The sequence below is a fragment of the Camelina sativa genome, chromosome 20, assembly GCF_030686135.1.
Source record: "Camelina sativa cultivar CO46 ecotype springtype chromosome 20, ASM3068613v1".
NCBI classification, from domain to species: domain Eukaryota; kingdom Viridiplantae; phylum Streptophyta; class Magnoliopsida; order Brassicales; family Brassicaceae; genus Camelina; species Camelina sativa.
Genome location: NC_141899.1, coordinates 34,366,330 through 34,380,430, shown reverse-complemented (window position 1 = coordinate 34,380,430; position 14,101 = coordinate 34,366,330). Strand labels below are relative to the sequence as shown.

At 37.7% G+C, this 14,101-nt stretch overlaps 2 protein-coding genes across 2 annotated transcripts; one reads left to right on the top strand and one right to left on the bottom strand.

Annotated features, from left to right (window-relative positions):
• Positions 1-9,361: 9,361 nt before the first annotated feature.
• Positions 9,362-10,447, bottom strand: LOC147919841 (uncharacterized). Its single transcript, XM_087504127.1, has one exon. The coding sequence runs from the start codon at positions 10,445-10,447 to the stop codon at positions 9,362-9,364; it is 1,086 nt and encodes a 361-aa protein (XP_087360253.1).
• A 1,238-nt stretch (positions 10,448-11,685) lies between these two features.
• On the top strand, positions 11,686-14,086 carry LOC104771917 (pentatricopeptide repeat-containing protein At5g46580, chloroplastic). Its single transcript, XM_019242374.2, has one exon. It carries the CDS (start codon positions 11,783-11,785, stop codon positions 13,931-13,933), a length of 2,151 nt encoding a protein of 716 aa, XP_019097919.1. The 5' UTR covers positions 11,686-11,782; the 3' UTR covers positions 13,934-14,086.
• The last annotated feature ends 15 nt before the right edge of the window (positions 14,087-14,101 follow it).

Here is a 14,101-nt window from a genome sequence, read left to right as displayed (position 1 = left end):
TTGGAGCGGATAATCAATCAGTTGTTTTTCTTACCGACTGCTCCGACTTAGTGAAGATGGTGTCTTCACTTTTCCGAGTGGCCAGCTTTCACGCCTTATTTGGAGGACATACAGACGAATAAGGAGAAGTTTGTTTCTTTTTCTTTGGTCTACGTCCCTCGCTCTCAGAATGGTAAAGCGGATAATCTTGCGCGACGTGTTCGTACATCACCGCATTTAGTTACCTTTGTTAAAAATATTCCTACGCATTGACTTGTTTGAACCAATCTTGTATTTTGTTTGTAAAAAAAAAAAAGTTTCATTTATTAGTTAAATCTACTCTATTATAAATATCTAAGTTATATCTAAATAGAATCTCATCAAGTTCTTAATTCTTCCATAAAAAGAAATGTGAAAACATACCAAATGTAGAAGGGGATGGTATGTTATCTCCCAACATCCGTATTGGTGGGACAGTAGGCCAACTAATATTATTTGGTCTAACACGTTTTTAGTTCACTTATAATTTGTATTCTTAGCGAAGTCTTTCACGAAACATTGAATTTTAATATATATATATATATATATATATATATAGTTCTTCGTCTTAAAATTATAGTTCATATGTGTCACTACCTTTTTTTTTTTAATCAACTTAAACTCGCATGTTATAAAATACGGAGTCAATACCTAAATTTAACCTCGCATGCATGTTATAAAATAATGATATTGACTTTTTGTCAAAAAAAAAAAAATTAATGATATTGACTCCTTGTTTGTATTGATTTGTTGAATCGGTTTTGGTTTTGTTAGGTTCGGAATTGAGAAATCCAAGTTAAAAATAATTACTTCAGTTGACGGGTAACAGAGGGTTGGTTCTGTAAAGATGTACATTGTCATTTTGGTAGGGTGAGAATGTTCATTTCCCCCACTACTTTACATATGTTCACTTTAACCCATGGTAACGCTAAAGGGAACACTACCAGAAAAGAGAAGTTCTTAACACACAAAAAAAAAACTCTTAAAGCATAAATAAATGCAGTTCTCTCCCGGGCACGTTTCTCGAGGAGCCGCAAGAGGAGTTTTCAAATGGCGTTTCTCCACCGGCAAAGCTTCCCCGGCGTTCCCCTCTCCTAATCGGCGTTGCTCTCGTTCTGCGGGTGTCTCTTCGTAGTTATCGCAGTCATTTCCGGCGTGTTTTTCCGGCTTCCTCTCCGGCTTCTTCCGCTTCTAATAGCGTTTCTCTGCTTCTCGGGTTCAATGGCTCGTTCTTCTTCGATGATGTCGCTGCGACATGGGCCTTCGTCTTTGACGGACCTGCTTGCTTCTCTCGGCCTGAAGCTTCCATCGGCGCCGGCTTCATTGTCGTATCCTCTTTCTCCACCAGATCCGCCTGATCCTCCAGACCCTCCAGATCCCTCTCCGACTCAGATCCACGTAGCCCACGTCGTCAAGTCACACCGGCTTCTCAGCCTCGTTGGCAGCAGAGCTGACTGCTCGCTCTCCACCTCCATCTCAATCAACACGCCTTCTTTCCTGTTCCCCCAGGTATGCTCCTATTCTACGGTCTCTGGTTCTTCAACTTTAGAAAGTTCTCAGATGATCGTTGAAAGTGTGGCTCTGGCTTTGTGGAATTCGGATCTCGCTTTTACTTCTTTGATGTTTTTGGATACCCTTGGATCCACATTTGTGCTTTCTTGTAGCACTTGTATCGCCTTAGTGCGAACCTTTACTGCAATATGCAGATTCTATTTCAAATTGGCTGTGTTAGTAGCCGCTTTGTTGCAGATTGGAAAGAGCTCTCTGCTCTCCTTCATCGTTCCAGATTTTCTGGTTCACCGGGGCTTTTATAGCCCTCATCTCTCCTTTAAGGAGCTTATTATCCTCCCAAATACTTCACTTGGTTTTAGTGGTATTGTCATAGGGAGCATTGTTGTGAAGACTGTTCTACTTGTAGTAGAAGCGAGGTTTGTTGCTCAAGACGTTTCCCGTTCAGCTTTTGCTGACTATTTGTCGTTGGTGTCTCTAGAGGCTTTGTTTCCTCCATTCAAGAACCAATCTACTTTGGTTGAGCTTGTTAGCTCCCATCTATCCCATTATCCATGGTTTGAGCTTGCTAGCTCCCATCTATCCCTTTATCTATGGTTTGAGCTTGTTAGCTCCCATTTATCCTTTCATCTATGGTTAGTTTATGCTTTAGTTATTGCTGTTGTGTTACCATTTACTCATATGGCTTGGCTTGTTTGGGCTTCTGATAGCCTTTTGTATCTTCTCTTTGAGGAGGAATAACTCTTTTAATTTGAATGAAATCCGAGTTTGACCAAAAAAAAAAAAAGCATAAATAAATGCATAATATGGCAAATATACTCGAAAAAGTTTGTCTATACGAATAACGGATCTATCAATGACCACCCTTACCTACATTACAAATCAACAATAAGTATTAATTTTGCAACTAACAATTAAAGTTCTTACGCGGTGGATGCGTTTTTGGTCAAGTATGTAAGTAGTTTATAGCCAATGATATTTTTACGTTGATCTAGTAATCATAATTCTAAATGTGTGAGTTTCTTTTGCAGATTATCGATACAAGATTTCGGAATGAATCGTATATCGTATCATGTAATGTGAGTTGAATTTTCTATATAGGAGTAGATGGATCTCTTTGTATAAACTACACATCATCATTGTTGAATGATTTAAAAAAAAAAAATCAAAATATCAATGTGATAGATATAAGATATCTATAGATTTAAACTTGAATATGATAACATGCGTGTGTAAATTATAGATGACGAAAAAATATATGCTTCCAATTTCCATAGACCTTTTTAACTATTTAAAGTTCTCTTGATAAAAATGCTTTAAAAAAATGCATAATTATATTATACCTAGTTAGGGTTTAAAGATGATGGAAAGTGGTTAATTATTGATAGATAATTAAGAAACGAATAAATGCAATTATATTTATATTATGATTGTAGAAAATAAAATATCATGTTAAGTTGTGGAACCTAATCTATCGGACCCGATATGTCATCCGATGTTCAGACGGTACAATGATCGGCTTGCTTCCTCAATTATTAAAACATTTGTCGTTGTTTTACATTATATGTGAGGAAAACAAAAAGAAAGAGAGCGCGTTTATCTTCTCAAATTTATATGATTATAATACAGTGACGTAGTATAAATCGTGGTTTATGAAGGTTAGGATATGAGATCCAAATCCTTATATATAAAACGTATGATCAAACTCAAAGACACTAATCCAACAAGTAGTCCTAGATTTCTAGTCATAGTTATTGTTCTAGTGTTAGATTGATGAATTTTTGAACGTTAAAACTGTGTTAGAATTTGAAGTTAACTAAACTCGTAAATTGGATGCAAAATAAAAGGAAGAGGGTGAAATTGGTGTCAAAGTGAAGCCATGAACGTTGGAAAAGGAGAGGACTCATCTTATCACTTAATCACACTTTCCTCACCTTTTTTCTTCCTTTTGCTTTCGGCTCCCTTCTTTTCTTTCTTTACTTTATTTGCTTCTTTATTTTTCTTTCATCTTATTTGTTTGGATCGATCTTCAAGTTTTATAACCAGTTAGCAACGTTTTGAGTAACGAGAAATTATTTTGATGCCAAAACTCGTATTTTTTTGCATCCCACTCACTCATATAGGAAAGTCTACATAAAATAATGAGTGGATACCAATTTTTTTTATATGTGTGAAATTAGAAGTTCTTTTAAAATTATATTTCAATCTTTATGTTATGTGAAACTGTAATGCAAAAAAAGTTATATAATTTGAAAATATTTGATTAGTGGTTTGACCAAACATTACGATTTTCTTTGTTTGACTAGTACATTGGCAGGATTTGTTTTGTAGTTGTTCACAATGTCAAATTTTTGTGTAAATAATTGGGTATCATTATCACGAAGTATGAAACATCTCAACGAAGACAAGACACTAAAAATAGAACAACATTTGTATGCATGAACTAAAAATTTTGAGTCAAAAAGAATTTAATAAAAATTTAAATTATATTTGGAATATCTTTTAATATATCATTTGAGAAACAAATACTCATCATCTACATGTCTATTCCGTGTCTAATTTCTAATCTACAACTCACAAGTCACAACACATGTGAAAATGTATAATTTGGATTCGAAGATGATTTGATTAAAATAAATAGACGTAACCAAAAAAAAAGTTTAACTAAAGAAGAGTAAAAATAGATTGAGCTAAACGAAAATAGTTTAAGAGTGTTGATGTCATGAATGTCGGCCCTGTATATTAAACCATACTTTTACAGTTTTACGTTACTATTGCAATTTTTGTTTAATCAAATTATTTTAATATTGCAGTTTTTAACACATTTATGTTGTAAAATTTTTCCATTAGTCATTACAAACACAACAATCTAAACTAGTTATCAAAATCAAGTGCTTGCTAGAAGTTTTTTCTCTTCATAACCGCTTATGTTGCTATTGCTCCTTAAACAACCCATTAAAATACTATAAATTTTGTTGATGTTGCCAAAACGAATGCACCTAAGCATATTTTCATGATATTTTTTTTTATTTTGCTTTTATGAGATCGACATGTCATGCATAACCATCTCAACCATTGTTTTTAGTATATAATAGACATAAGAAGTAGCATCTAAGTGGTCTGGGCGCTGCCACGTAGTCAGAAAAGATGCTGGCAAATCTGTACAGATCTCGGCTGCAGTAGCTCGACGGCGCTCGCGGATGCATCTTACCATGAAGGACCATGCAGTGGTGTTGAATCTCAAGTCACAATATATGTGAAAAATGTATAATTTGGATTTGAAGATGATTTGATTAAAAAAATAGACGTAACCAAAAAAAATTAACTAAAGATGAAGGAAAATAGATTGAGGTAAATGAAAATAGTTTAAGAGTGTTGATGTCATGAATGCCGGCCCTGTATATTAAGCCATACTTTTACGTTACTATTGCAATTTTTGTTTAATCAAATTATTTTAATATTGCAGTTTTTAGCACATTTATGTTGTAAAAATTTCCCATTAGTCATTACCAACACAACAATCTAAAACAACCCATTAAAATACTATGAATTTTGTTGATGTTGCCAAAACTAATGCACCAAAGCATATTTTCGTGATTTTTTTTTTTTTCTTTTACGAGATTGACATGTCATGCATAACCATCTCAACCATTGTTTTTAGTATATCCGTTTGAATGTTAAGCTTATATCGTGTTTTTTTTTTTTTTTTTTTTTTTCCTTCGAAACTACTTTATAAATTAAGCGTTTACATAGTCATGGTTTACAAGAAGTCTCAGAAAAACTGGACAAGTATGGAATAAACCCCATTGGGAATTACACAAGATTGCAGTTTTGGCTAATAAATCAGCACAAGTATTTCCTTCACGATGGCGAAATATAAATTTTGTCGCATGAAACATCTTCTTCCATTGCTGGATATCTTCCAAGTAATGATGGAGCCGGAGATTCTTTTGACATTCATTGATTAACCTGTTTACAGTAAGGTTATCGCCTTCAAATTCAGCCACTCGGTACCCTAGTCCCCAAGTGCTCTGTAAAGCCCATATTAACGCAGTGCATTCAGCTTCTTCCACTGTGTGTCGACCTTCGAATTTACCAAATCCACATTCCAAAAAGATTCCATTGGAGTTTCTTATTATCCAACCCATGCCTGAAGCCTGATCCCCTTCCTTGTGTGATACGTCATAGTTGCACTTAATCCATCCTTGTTCTGGTTTCTCCCATTTAATCGTCTGCCTACCCGAAGGTGCTGCTTGTTGCAATGAGGTTTGCGTTGTTATTAACCATTCTGTCGTATCTGTAGCAGCCCATTGTAAGGTGTTTATTATGGGATGGGCTCTCTTATTGAAAAGGAGATCATTTCGACTTTTCCATAAGCGCCATAGAATCCAGAATGGGATTAGTCTTGTGTGATCCTCTAAACCTGTATTTCCGTAAATATCAAAGAGCAGCCGCAATTTATTCTCCACAGAAACTGTTTGATCAAAAAGAGCCTGTTGAAAAAAGCCACCAGACTTCCAAACTCCAATTGCGTAGGGGCAAGAGAACAGAACATGGTCTGTCGTTTCTGGTTCCACACAGCACCGTGCGCAAAACGGATTTATATGAATATTACGTCTTCTTAAATTATCAGCTACACCGATTGCCCTAGATGCTGTTCTCCATAGGAAGTGTTGCAATTTAGGGGCTATACGCAGCTTCCATATAGTCGCTGTGATGTCCGGTTGAGTTGCTAACGGCGGTTGTGTGTCTGCATTGTTTTCAGAGGTAACCGATGCTAACCAGTAGCCAGACTTAACAGTGTACATTCCATTCTTGTTGTAATGCCATATGTAGGCATCGTTTCCGGGATATTGTTGTAGATAAATCTTACGTACCAGATGTTGGTCAGAGGGATGAATGATGTTTTCGATACTCGCCATGTCCCATTGGTTTGAAATAGGATTCATCAGAGCTGTTACTGGCTGTTCTATATTTATCGGCGGGAGTACCACCGGTGGTCGTGGTGGGGTTGTAGGCAGCCATGGATCAAGACCAAGTCTGGTTTGTTTCCCATCACCAATAGACATTTGAACTCCTTTATTTAGTAATTCACACCCAAATCTTAAAGAATTCCATCCATAAGAGGGTTTTACTCCTTTTGGTGCATTCAGTAAGGTGTCATCGCTGAAATATCTGGCCTTGAGGATTTTATACAACAGTGAGTTAGGTCGTAGCAATAGTCTCCATACTTGATTAGCCAAGAGCGCTTGGTTGAAGTGATGTAAGTTACGAAATCCTATTCCTCCACCTTGCTTAGATTTAGACATCTTTTTCCAAGAGATCCATGATAATTTCCTCTTATCAGGAGTAGAGCCCCACCAAAATTGAGCAATCATGCTGTCTAGCTCAGAGCATAGTTCCATAGGTAACTGGAAGCAGTTCATTGAGTAAACTGGCATAGCATAAGCAACTGATTTGATTAGTGTTTCCTTTCCTGCTTCTGTTAAGAACCTGTTTTGCCAACCACTGATTCGTTGATGTACTTTCTTTTTGATGTATTGAAACATCTCTTTTTTCTTTCTGCCAAACTGCTCTGGGAGCCCAAGGTATTTTCCACCTCCACCAACTGTGAATATCCCTAGGCATCGTTTTGTTCGATCCTGGTTTTGTTGATAAACATGTGATCCGAAAGTGATTGCAGATTTTCCCAAATTAATCTGTTGACCAGATGCTGTACCATAATCTCTGAGTATCTTCAACAGTGCTTGACTATTCCGATGATCAGCTTTTGTAAAAAACAGTGCATCATCAGCAAATAATAGGTGAGTGATTGCTGGACCACCATTACTGATACGAATGCCTTGGAGTTTACGCTCCTTCTGTGCCTTATCCAACATCGAGCTTAGAACATCAGAACAGAGAATGAATAAATAGGGAGATAGTGGGTCTCCTTGACGAAGTCCTCGACTTGCTGTGAAATGGCCATAGGGGCTTCCATTTATCAATACAGAGAAAGATACAGAACGGACACACTTCATTATCCAATGAATCCACTGAGGTGCAAATCCCTTTTTCTTTAAAATTGCTTCCAAAAAATTCCATTCTATTCTATCATATGCCTTGCTAATGTCCGTCTTTACAGCCATATAGGAATTGGCACACCGTTTACGAACCTTTAATGAATGCAGTACCTCGTGAGCTATAAGGACATTATCTGTTATATGCCGACCTGGTATGAAAGCCGCCTGGTTCTCAGAGACTACCATGGGAAGGATTCCTTTTAATCTCTGCACCAATATCTTTGAGATGATTTTGTATGTAACGTTACATAAACTGATTGGGCGGAAATCATTCATCGTCTGTGGGGTCTCTAACTTTGGTATTAGGCAGAGATTAGTATGATTCCAAGATTCATTGAGATAACCCGACTCAAAGAAGAACTGTACTTCTGCAACTATAGCTGGACCCACAATATCCCAATAGTGTCTGTAAAACTTGGCTGTAAACCCGTCCGGACCTGGTGCATGAGTTGCCCCAATAGAGAATACTGCTTGCCTTATATCTTCAGCTGTAACTGGACTAAGTAGCTTTGTATTCATCTCCTCTGTTACCCGTGAGTCTACACTTTGTATTACATTCTCGTGATCTGAAGTTGTAGAACATGTGAAAAGCTCACTAAAGTACCTCTCAGCTTCTGTGGCAATCGCAGCATTACCGTAAATATATTCTCCATTCGTTCCTTTTATCGAAGTGAGACGATTCCTTGCAATTCTGTTTTTTGTTGCTGCATGGAAAAATCGTGTGTTGCGGTCACCATTGTTTAGCCATTGATTACGGCTCTTGTCTCTCCAGTAAATTTCTTCTTTTTGATAAGCTATCTGCAATTGACATTTGAGGGAACGAAGTTGTTCAGAAGAGATGGTTGGATCCGTATGTGCCTTGTCAATGCACAGTTTAAGTTCTTTGATTTCCCTTGCAGAGTTTATGGGGTTTAATCTCTTCCAAGCAGCAATCCTTGTTCTACAGTTTTTAATGCGATCTGAAACTGAGAGCTGGGACCCCATTGTCCTTGAATTCCATCCTTTGTCTATAACCGCTTCAATATCTGGATTATTGCAGAGTCTTGAGTCGAAACAAAAAGAGTGTTGTCCACGTTCTGTGGTTCTTCTGATTTTGATGATAGCAGGCCTGTGATCAGATTCTAACATCTCAAGATACTCTATCTCTGTTGCTGGATAAACTGATTTCCATTCCGTGTTTGCCATGGCACGATCCAACCAGCACTGGACTGTGTGAGTTTTCCTTTTCCCGACCCATGTCATATTATTACCAATATAAGGTAAATCTGAGACTGCACAAATCTGAACCATGTTCCGAAAATCAACAAAGCTCCATGGTTCTCTAACTCTACCTCCCTTCTTTTCATCAGCTTTGAGGATTTCATTAAAATCCCCACACATAAGCCATGGGCCGTTTCTTTGTAGAGAGATTCGTTGTAAACGTTCCCATAATATGTGTCTTAGCTTTCGTTTAGGATGCCCATAGACGCAAGAAAAATAAAAAGAAGCTTCTTTATTATTTATCTTACAATCAAGAAGTCTTGCATCAGTAGAAAGAAAAGACACAGAAACAGAGTTTTTCCATAATAAAGCTAGACCTCCACTTAAACCAACAGGCGATACACACTTAACATTATCATATTCCAACTGAGCAGCGATATCCCTAACCACATCATCAGAGTTCTTCGTCTCGATCAGAAAGAGTAAGTCCGGGGAATAAGATTTCTTAATTCCCTTAAGGCGTCGAACTACCGAGGACTCCTTCAAGCCTCGGCAGTTCCAAAAGGCTGTATTCATCCTGGCTCCGGTGGCTTCTGGCCCACCGTGCCCTCTCGGTCAGTGTTTGGTGTCGTCGCAGTCCTCCCTCGAGTGTTGGAAGAACTTGCAACATCAGTCGGTTGAAGGATCCAGTTGCGTATCTCAAGCACTTCAGAATGTGCTTTCCTCCTCTTGATTAGTTGTTCCTCTGTATCTTCTGCAGCAACTACACGCCTTATGTCATTACATATCAGGGTGGGTTTGAGATCTTCATTTGAATCAGCAGTGTCATCAGCTTTCCTTTTCTTGGAGGTTTTTTGTTGTGAGTTCATTGGTTCTGCAGTAATGAGAGTTCCAGAACTACCTGTTGCAGGGTTCGTGTTTCCATGGGGAAAATCTGGTAAGTGATCCTCTGCATTATCATCATCATCATCCGCCGGTGCATCAGGGGCCGGATTGTAGTTATCTGGGCATTCATTCGCTTCATGAGTCATTAGACCACACGTAGTACAGAAATTGCGCAGTCGTTCATAGCGAAACTTGAGAACAAAAGCCTCTCCACCAAACTGGAAGACTCGTTGAAAGCGAAGCGGTGCATCTGTGTTCCACAGGAGACGAACACGGACGTAGTCAACCAGAACGGCTCCGTCACCAGCAAAGTCAGTCTCCAGGAAATGGCCTAAACTTTCACCAATAGACGTGACAATACGAAGCGTTAAGAAATTCAAGGGGATACCCCTGATTTGCACCCAAAACGGTATACTCTTAAGATCATCATCCGAATGCAGAGGATTCCATTTCTTGAGAACGCACATCCAGTCGTTAAACGACCAGGGTCCTCTTCTGAGGACCGATTGCAGTGATTCCTCTGACTGGAAAATAAACTGAATCTTCTTATTTTCCAGGATTCGGCCAGTAACTTCAGCATCAACACCCCACAGGCGGGGAAGTGCGGAGAGCATAGCACGAAGGTTTTGTTTACGATGGTTCACCGGCTTAGCGATCAGACTGGATCTGGTTTCATTGGCCGCATCTTCACACAGAGCAATGGGTAGATTGACCACCGCATCATCAATACCTAGCGAGATATCTTGCAAATTTTTCCGTATCTTCTCTGTCATGATTAGAAAAAACAGTGGAAAGGGAACTTTTTCACTCTGATTGACACAAGAAAACCAGAGACAGACGCAGGATTTATATAGGTTGGGGGTAGCGGTTATAGAGAAAATAACCGTTAAGCCGTTAATCCATCCTGAGATAACCGCCGGTAACCGGCGAAGAACACTCTCTGCAAGAGAGAGACAACGGAGAAGGAAGAGACGCAATCGCCAAAAAAATCGCATCTCTCTGTTTTTTTTTGCTTATATCGTGTTTAAACATCTCTTTTTGATGACTTTTTAAAATTTCAACTTTAAATTATGCAGACATTAGATAGGATCAAAAATTTTTAAGTCACAATACTACTTTCATTCTCAATCCACGAATTACTCCAAAATTTGAAATTTGCACAAATTCTTCACCCAACTAAAAATATATACAAATATATCCATTTTTAAAGATGTTGTTGTATCAAAAAAATTAGGTGGTGCAATATATGTAATAACAATTGTTAACGGTTTTTTATATGGAGGATGTCAAAAACATATGACATGTTTATCGTTTTCTTCACAAGATAATTATAATGTTGGAATTCCTAAATATGTGTATGTATTCAACAAACCAGTATGGTAGTTGCATGCTAACAATCATTTGTTTAAAATTTGTAGGTCATAAATATTTCAATACGACTCTATACATACGTCATTATATATTATAATGCAATTCTTATACATATAGGTCAATCATACATATAAATGATTTTTTAGTTTTATTTACAAAAATAAACAATATAACGGGTTGTATGTGGATTATTTATATTGTGATAACTAATAAGAGATTTTACCTCGAAGTAATTGACTTCTATCTGTTAAGAGCTATCATTTCAGAATTACATTAAAATAAGAACTACATAAACGTTTTCTTGAGACTTGAGGTGAGGAACTTCTATCTGTTAAATTCTTTTTTGTTTTTAAATTTAATTTATAATTTATTGAGTTTATAGAAAACTTAAAACTTAATTTAATTTTTTCTTATTTTAATGTAAGTCTGAAATGATAATTATTTTTAAACTATAGTATCAAAATATATAGGTCATACAAATTAATAATTTTTTGCCATCTGAGAAATTAATATTTTATTTATCAGTCTCATAAATTAAACATTTTTGTTCACTTATGATTTCACCGTAACCACAATACAATGGGCCAATCTCTGCTGGTCCATATGAAGCCCATAATAACCAAATATTACTTTTGAGCGTCGTTTCAAAATTAAGATAAGATGTTCTGATAAACCTCTCTCATGTTTCAGAGACACAAAACCATCTTCACGCAAAAACCTCTCACTCTGCGTTTCTAATGGCGACTGTTCTCACCACAGCCATTGATGTCTGCTTCAATCCCCAAAATTCAGAGACAAAGAAACACAATTTATTCTTAAAGCCTTCTCTTTTAAGACAATCTCGTACTAGAAAGCTCAACATTTCTTGCAGTTCCTTGAAACAACCTAAAACCCTAGAAGAAGAACCAATCACCACAACCACAGCCACAACAAAAACTCCATCTCTCTCTGAGCAACTCAAGCCTCTCTCTGCCACAACACTCAGACAAGAGCAAACCCATATCTTGGCTAAACCGAAGTCTGTATGGGTCAATCCAACAAGACCCAAAAGGTCAGTTCTTTCACTTCAGAGACAAAAGCGTTCTGCTTACTCTTACAATCCTCAAATCAAGGACCTTAGGGCTTTCGCTCAGAAGCTCAACAGTTCCAATTTCACTGAAAAGTCTGAGTTTTTATCTCTTCTCGATGAGATTCCTCATCCACCCAATAGAGATAACGCATTGCTTGTGCTGAACAGCTTGAGAGAATGGCAAAAGACTCATGTTTTCTTTAATTGGGTCAAATCCAAGAATCTGTTTCCTATGGAAACAATATTTTACAATGTTACTATGAAGTCTCTGAGATTTGGGAGACAGTTTCAGCTTATTGAGGAGCTGGCACTTGAAATGGTGAATGATGGTCTTGAGCTTGATAACATCACTTATTCCACTATCATCACTTGTGCGAAAAGGTGCAATCTTTACAACAAAGCTATTGAGTGGTTTGAGAGAATGTATAAAACTGGTCTGATGCCTGATGAGGTCACTTACTCTGCAGTTCTTGATGTTTATTCCAAGTTAGGAAAAGTTGAGGAGGTTCTTAGTTTGTATGAAAGAGCTGTTGCTACGGGTTGGAAGCCTGATGCTATAGCGTTCTCTGTGTTGGGGAAAATGTTTGGTGAAGCAGGGGATTATGATGGGATTAGGTATGTTTTGCAAGAGATGAAATCTATGGATGTGAAGCCTAATGTGGTTGTGTATAATACTTTGTTGGAAGCTATGGGAAGAGCAGGGAAGCCAGGTTTGGCTAGGAGTTTGTTTAATGAGATGCTTGAGGAAGGTTTAACTCCAAATGAGAAAACTTTGACAGCTCTTGTGAAGATTTATGGGAAAGCGAGGTGGGCGAAAGATGCACTTCAGTTGTGGGAGGAAATGAAGGTGAAGAACTGGCCTATGGATTTCATTTTGTACAACACTTTGTTGAATATGTGTGCTGATATTGGATTGGAGGAAGAAGCTGAGACGCTGTTTAATGATATGAAGGAGTCTGCGCAATGTATACCTGATAATTTTAGTTACACAGCCATGCTGAATATATATGGGAGTGGTGGAAAAGCTGAAAAGGCGATGCAATTGTTTGAAGAGATGTTAGAAGCTGGTGTTCCGGTTAATGTGATGGGTTGCACTTGTTTAGTTCAATGCTTAGGGAAAGCAAAAAGGATTGATGATTTGGTCTATGTGTTTGATCTCTCGATTAAAAGAGGAGTTAAGCCTGATGATAGGCTTTGTGGGTGTCTTCTTTCGGTTATGGCCCTGTGTGAGAGTAGTGAAGATGCTGAAAAGGTTATGGCTTGTTTGGAGAAAGCAAATCAGAAGCTGGTGACATTTGTGAATCTGATTGTAGATGAGAAAACCGAATTTGAGACCGTTAAAGAAGAGTTCAAGTTAGTGATCAATGCAACCCAAGTAGAGGCAAGAAGGCCATTCTGCAACTGCTTGATAGATATATGCAGAGGCAAGAAGCGGCACGAGAGAGCTCATGAGCTTCTCTATTTAGGAACGCTTTTCGGCTTATACCCTGGATTACATAACAAGACCATGAAAGAATGGAGCTTAGATGTGAGGTCACTATCAGTTGGTGCGGCTGAGACTGCTCTCGAAGAGTGGATGAGAACACTTGCCAGCATCATTAGACGTCAAGAAGATCTTCCAGATTTGTTCTTTGCACAAACTGGGACAGGAACCCACAGATTCTCGCAGGGATTAGCAAACTCTTTCGCCTTGCATTTGCAACAGCTCTCTGCACCTTTCAGACAGAGCGATAGGGCGGGTATTTTTGTGGCTACAAAGGAGGATTTGGTGTCATGGCTGGAATCAAAGTTTCCACCTTTAGTTGCTTCTCAAGTATGAAACATCATCATCTGTTTTCCTAAACTAAAGAGCAACATTATGTTTCCAAAAGTTGTTTATAATTGTAATAGTATATTGAATCTTTTGATAAAGTTTCAATCTTTTTGTATTACCACAAGGAAGAAGATATCAAATTAGTTATTTGCAGTCTTATTTTCTCTGTCTCTA